General features: G+C 34.0%; 1 protein-coding gene across 2 annotated transcripts in view; it reads left to right on the forward strand.

The window, feature by feature from the left end:
* Positions 1-7,254, forward strand: part of LOC111085335 (cation channel sperm-associated protein 2-like) — a 23,250-nt gene that overhangs the window by 14,505 nt on the left and 1,491 nt on the right. Inside the window, exons 7-8 of one of the 2 annotated variants that reach the window (XM_022383449.1) lie at positions 2,858-2,931; positions 5,158-5,310. In XM_022383449.1, coding sequence (XP_022239157.1) covers positions 2,858-2,931; positions 5,158-5,310 — 227 coding nt within the window. Of the gene's footprint in view, positions 1-2,857; positions 2,932-5,157; positions 5,311-7,254 lie in introns of those variants that run through there. The other variant, XM_022383450.1, reaches the window with a different exon arrangement.

Genomic DNA, 7,254 nt, shown 5'->3' on the forward strand with positions numbered 1-7,254 from the left:
CTAACTCGAGGAAGTTTACAGTTAGACTAAAGAAATTGAGTCTCAGGCCAAGAGTGAACACTCAAAATAACATTTATTCAACATTAACAGCTTCTCAAAAACATTCCACACTTTAAACATTAGTTCTATCGAGTTATTACTTATATATCGTACTAAAAACTTTATCTGCATACATTTACTATATTCTATGACTTCTACACTAGCTGATTAAGAGAGAGAGATTATACTTACTGTAGAGTTGGATTATTAGAAGCCTTAGCTACGTTGGCTATCTTCATTTTCACCTCTTTAGCCTGGAGAATACTCTTCAGTCCTGGAGAACTTGCTGGAGAACTTCACTTTTCAACCTCTGACATGGGTTTTTAAACTATTTTTTCTCTGTATTATTTCGACCTACTAAATAGGACACAGCATCACCCAAAAGTAGTCCTGTACTCCTATTGGATACTTTAGGGGAATTCCCAGGCTCAACCAGAACCATAACCAAAACTCTCAAGTAATTAGTCATAGATAAGTGGTGTTAGCCGACCGCCTATTCACTTGTACTGCTACACCCATGTGCTGTAACTAATACCACCTCAAAGTGCCGATATGACACACCAAACCTAAATTTTTCTGTAGCTTTCCTAGTTCTAAGAGGGCGAGGTCAACAATTCTTCAAATTGTCATATGTACTGGTGTCTTCATACCGTTTCTAGGCAGCATTTCTTACTAACTCTGCTGCTGACCTTGGTTACTGGTTTCCAAGCTCGCTTCTCAAGCTTATTTTTGTGATACACGTGTCTTGTTGCTTGTTTCTAGGTGATACTTCTTACATAACTAAGTTCCTGTTTATCAATTCTCAAGGCCTATTTCGTAACACAGGCGTCCCCTTGTTGCCTCTTTTCTTTTTATATATATCCTTGACTACTTGCTTATACTAAAAACCCTTAAATTTTTATCATATGTATTTTCAACTACTAAAACTCTGAAGCAATTTATAAAATTTCCTCGAAAATTTTCAAGTTGCTTCAACTGGCCTAAACTTTTCTGTGCTCTTGCATTTATGTGTGACTGCAGTAAAATATACAATTCTTATTTAGCAGAAGTTATGTAGAGATAAGTAATAGAGACATCCAGTAGGTTTATGTGAAGTGAACAAATTTGGTATTCTCAGATTGATCCTGCCTTAGGGTTAGCTATGAGTTACTCCTTTAAAAAGTAGCTGGCTATATATAAAACTACTTCAACATAGTAAAAAAAATATTTATATAAAAGAAGATGAAACAGTTTAATTTTATTTACTTACTTTTTGTATGCCCAGTTTAAGTGTATTCTTGATTATAGCTAATTTTTATTTTTACCAGACAGCCTACAATAATAAGCTTATTATTATTCTCCCAAGATGAGTGGGCAGTGCTTAGAAACCCTATTTTTCAAATAAAAGTCCTTTGTTTCAAAAAATGGGATTTATAAATTGTAAATGAGTTTGCATGGAGATTTAATTTTGACTGTAAAAGGAAAGTAATTTTTTGAGTTTTTATTAATGTTTACAATAAAATATAATGTCTTTTCATACAACCATTTGTGGTTATATTTATAAACAGCACCATTTGTTGTAACAGTGAACACAACCTTAATAAGAAATAGTCTGAGTTCTATGTAGTTCATTAATTTAATTTTGGAAAGTAGTGCACAATCTGTGGAAAGTAATCAGAGTTATGTGTAGCAGGTACAGATTCAGCAGTAAGAATCATATTGAAACTGTTCACTTGTGCTTCTGCTATAATAAAAAATGTAACTTGTTAAAGTAGCAGCTGCAGCCACTGCTTTAGACTGGGAAAAACAGCATGTTTGTGTAAAACAAGACAAACAAATACAACTCAATTAAAATACAAACTGACAAGACAAAAGGTGTTCACACTTTTCCTTAGGAGTGGAGAAAAATCTGTGTGAAGATGTATTGTAAAGTGAGAGGGAGATCAAGACTGAAATAGTATGTCACTATATACAAAAAACAAGGGCAACATCTCTCTATCAGAAGGCATTCACTACCTATATCATATACTCGACCTCACTGTCAGTATCACAATAGAAACTACATGGCATGCAAACTGCAAATGTCCACTGCAACATCATTTAGGTGACACCAGAAGGGAATGACCTCTGATTGTGTGTGCTAGTGTATGAAATATGGTCATGGGAATACAAGGCAAATTTTCTTATATATATGAAAATCTATACATACACTGAATGCATGCATCTCTGAAAATGTTTTTAAATGTTACGGTAAACTCACATTTACCCAAGTAACTAGATGAAGAAAAGATGACACTTTCTCTTACTACACAAATATCATGTAATGTAGAAATATTTTAACTCTAAATAACATATTTGTTTTTCATTTTAAGAGGGTTTGTCGGCTTTTTTTCAGTGCAAAGCTATACAATTGGCTATTTATGCTCTGTCCACTGTGAGGAATCAACTTAAGAGAGAATCTGTAGTTTTGAACAATAAGTAAATCACCAAATCCAGTGGTGGTGCTTAATGGAAATAACATAAAGAAATTTAAAGAATTCTTCAGTACTTAAATATGTGATTATCAAAGAGGAAACTGTAGAATGAAGCAAAAAAAATGCTCTTAATGTAGATATAATTGGTCATTGGAACTGTCAAAATCACAGTTCAACTGTATATACTGAATCTAAAATTTTCATTATAAAATTATGATCAACGAAAAGAATTTTATGTTAAGTCATTTTATCTTATTGCTAATCTATTGAGTATTAGTAGCTTTCATACATGGCATTTTTAGTATTGGAGGAGTAATATTTAATGAGATGTGAATTTGTTCAAAGTACATTGGTTTATTCTGTAGATCTGACCAAAAAAATACTGAAGAAAAGCCTCAACTAATTTCAAGTAGAGCGGGAACACCAGAATTAAATCAATGTAAGTTTTTATCTTTGGTAGTTTCAGCTGTGGATAAGCTGTTAACCCATTCACTGCAGCTGGGACGTATATTTCCAAGTGCTCCCATGCCCTCACACTGTGACTGGGGCAAATGTTTCCCATTGTCGATGCTGGTTATGCCTTCCTCTGCTAGGTCCATGTTCATCATCTTGACTATCATCACTAGATGGAGAGGTAGCATCTTCTTGTCTCATTGCCTCTTCATCATCACACCTCTTGATTCACTTTCATTTCTGCTGATTTTTCAAAGCCCGTTCCCTTGGCTGTGGTTTCGCAAGATAGTAGATAGGGACAGTGGGAATCTCATTAATCCATTCATGCACGTCACTAATTAGATGACGAGGCATTTGGCTACCTTAAGAGGGTCATAGTTACTCCAGCCGTTTACCCGCGCTTGGTTGAATTTCTTCACTTTGACATTCAGAGCACTGGTCCAGATTCATCATCTTGACTATCATCACTAGATGGAGATCTAGCATCCTTTTGTCTCATTGCCTCTTCATCATCACACCTTCATCTGAGTCAAGCTCATCAAGCATATTTATATAGTAATTAGGGTTAATACTTGCTGCTCTAGTGATGCAGGCAAGGTTGGCACGCAGTTTTCGTACATTCCACTTATTGGTTACTGAAGGGCTGAGTGGAAGAACATTGAAGGAAACCATATATCGATATTAAAAAGGATGCCAGTAAATACTTTCCAACTCATTTTACTCTCATATGTCATGTGCAGCAATTTTGGATGACAATTGCAGTGTGAGGGGTGGGAGCACTGGAATATATACGTCCCAGCTGCAATGAAAGGGTTAATAAGGTCAGTGGCAATTTGGTTTATAATTTTTCTTATAATAAAGCTATAAAATTATAAAAGAGCATTGTGATATTTTTCTGTATGTATTATTCCTTTTGAAATAAGTATGGTGTGCAGTTTGTTTTATATTTACAACTATATTTCTGTGGCTTATCTTATAGGCTAGACAAGGTTGTTTTCAATTCCAACTTAAAATCAGTTATTACTAAGCTCTGGATGAAGAGTATGCTAAGACTAAATTTCTAGGGGTATGAGCCATTCTTTCACTACTTATTATATGTAATCTTGAAATGAATTTCATGAGCTCTCCATCTCTAAAAAACTCAAGTTTTGAGACTCTCTTCCACTAATGGTGAGTGCCTACATGTGAACACAATCACAGAAGGACATCTACTCAACTGTTTTGGTACTATATGTCATTTGTATAGAGAAAATTGTCTACTTGAGAGAGAAGAATGCTTTTGTCCAGATGATATCTAGTTGATTCTTATTTTATTTCTAAAAAATGTTTCATTCAAATACGTAAATTGACCTTAAAGTTAATTGGGTGAACAGTAACCTAATATTCTCATCATGAATAGCTGTTGCCAGGATTAAACAAAAAATAGCATCCATTTTAAGTGATTAGAGAAGCTTATTGTATAGAGTGACAATCCACGTAAAAATCAAGTAAGTTATACCATAGATTTCAAACACACATGTAACAGCTTTGGAATGTAGAAAATGGAGATTACTGTATTATCATTTCTTCCACAATTAAAGTATGAATATAGTAGTAAATTGTTAACTTTCTTGTCTTGAATATGTATTTTCCTGGGATCAAGTTAACTTGTGTGTGTGTGTGTGGTTTGGTCAAAGAGGTTACCGTGGTTAAAGGAAATAGGTTAGAAGACTCATCTCCCATTAAATTATCATTATGATTTTTGTGGGTAAGAATTATTGATGGTAAAATCAATTTGTTGAGTTAGATTTGTCTCTTTTTGAAGTGAAGTTTACCAAGCTTGAGTTTCTTGTTCACTCTGTCTGCTAATGTTACACTATAGAAGCCAGTCAGTACAGAGATTGTCATAAAAATTGTGTCCAAGAGAAAGTTTTTGACTCAGTGGTGTGCATTTAATAAAGATTGTGTTCTTGTTTTGTTCAACAACTGACTAGTCTCTTTCTTTCATTGGTTGAATTTGACTTATTCTCTGTGCAAAGCTTATCCCATCATTCCTCCTATTGTTATGATATTTTTAACTTCTTATTGGTCATAGTTTTAACAGTGAATACCATGTAAATGATAATTAGAGAAAACTGGCATATTTTAACGATTTTTATTTTAATTACAGGCTTTTTTTTCCCTTCACATGTTATTATTTTACAAATAATGAAAATTATTATTTTTTTCTTAGTATGGAATGAAATGATACATTTAAAACTGGAGTCTCTGGAATCTAACCCACAGGAAACATTGTGGCCTGAAGACACCTTATTTTGTTACTTGCAGCTCCTTGAGTCTTTGTGTGAAAACTTAGAAGAGAGGAAACAGCTGTTGGAGCTATCTGGTTTGTACTATATGTTAACAAAATAAAGAAAAAACTGGTATTCAGGCAGCAAATCTACTTTTACACACATTAATATTGGGCCAATAACGTAATTCAAGGTTATTATACCTGCATACAATTATCAGATAGGTGCAAAAACAAGAGGTTTGTTGATCTAATAAACAAAAAGATAAATGTAATGATTTCTTGAAGGTAAAACAAAAGCAACAAGGAATAGTGTTGAAGTTAGAATATAAAATAAGCACAGGTGATTGTTCAAGTGGTAGGAGTAGGTAAATGAAATGAATGTTCAACAAATGGAAATATAATGGAAAAACAGAGCTTCCACCAGTGAGTCTTGGCTCCCTCAGATCAAAGATGAACTGCCATCAAAAGTTAGAACAAATCTCATCAAAAACTGCATTCACTGTACACATTCGTTCTGTACTTGACCAATCAGAAAAAGGGGGCACCAAAATGTGGAAGTATCTCTACTTCATGTGACAGATGTAAAGTATCCTCCAAACATGAGGTCAATCAGGACACAATGCAAATGTAATTTCCACATGACACTGTAAAATTCCTTGATTGGTCAAGCAACAAAAAGTAAGGCCTCGGGCTAAACTTTTGCACAAGATCTCAACTGTATTTATTATGTTTCAAAACTATAACTTAGAAAATGTTAATATTTGTGTAGATAAGAAATACATACTATATAGGATAGGATTTTCTTCAAGCCAACATTAATTTAAATTTAAAAGCAATGAGAAATTTACATCATGATCCTGAGGAATTGTAGGAAAATCAAAACCCTCAGTTAGACTAGACATGAACATCATGGAATGGTAGAACATGGTAATGCACTAAACAAACCACCTCTAATAAGACTCACGTGTACGATGAACATCATTGACTAAAACATACAGCAAGCTAAGCATGTAAAAACCCTTTAAAATCAATACTGCAAATAAAATAGCTCTTTTAATTCTGATTCCTGTATGGGTGCAGCCAGCTTTGAGGGCAAAATTATGTCACATTGAATTAAAATTGTACAAAAAATTAACTTGTAGCCATTTTTTTCCTATTTCCACTGCCTGGCATCACCTGGTGGTTAGGGGAATCTATTCTCAATCTATGGGTCACAGTTTTGAATCCCATCACTGAACATGCTAGCCCTATAGGCCATGGGAGAATTACAATGTGACAAACAATCCCACTATTTGATTAGAGTAGCTTAAGAATTGACAGCGAGTGGTGTTGACCAACTGCCTTCCTTCTAATCTATCATTTCTGATTTAGCTTGAGTAGTTTTGCATGAAATTCAACCAAACAAACGTTTTTCTATACATTAAAAGAAATACTTCAGAGCTGAATTTTTTCAGTAAAAAAAGTTGTATATATTTAATTTATACAAGAAAATTAAAAAATTGCAAATTTTCATTTTGAATTGATTTTATCACTCCTAGTCAGGACAACCTGTTCCTAAAAGCTGCTCGTAGAGTCCCCAATCACTAATCAGGAGCTTGACACTTGCAGGCATACGTAATAGTCAGAAGCATGCAAGTTTGATCCTCTAACTCAATGCTGGGCTGCAAGTATTATTCCAAAATTTCTGTGATGATGAATAAAGACTTGTGAGTTAGGAAAAGCACAGAAATACAAAAATAGTATGAAATATCTCAACTGATATACAGCAGGGATAAGAACTCTTACTGCTGTTCTGGTATAAACTGAAAACAACAACAACAAAGAAAGGAATTATATTAATCTAGTCAAACTATCTAGATATGAGTCAAGAGTTCAGACTAGTATAAAGTGAATGGTGATATCCGTAGTTCAACTACACATCAGTTTCCAACACAGTATAGATTTATAGTAAAGTGTAAGGATTTGTTTGTTTTGGAATTTCGCGCAAAGCTACACGAGGGCTATCTGTGCTAGCCGTCCCTAATTTAGCAGTGTAAG

This window comes from Limulus polyphemus, unplaced genomic scaffold, assembly GCF_000517525.1.
Source record: "Limulus polyphemus unplaced genomic scaffold, Limulus_polyphemus-2.1.2 Scaffold338, whole genome shotgun sequence".
Lineage (NCBI taxonomy): Eukaryota > Metazoa > Arthropoda > Merostomata > Xiphosura > Limulidae > Limulus > Limulus polyphemus.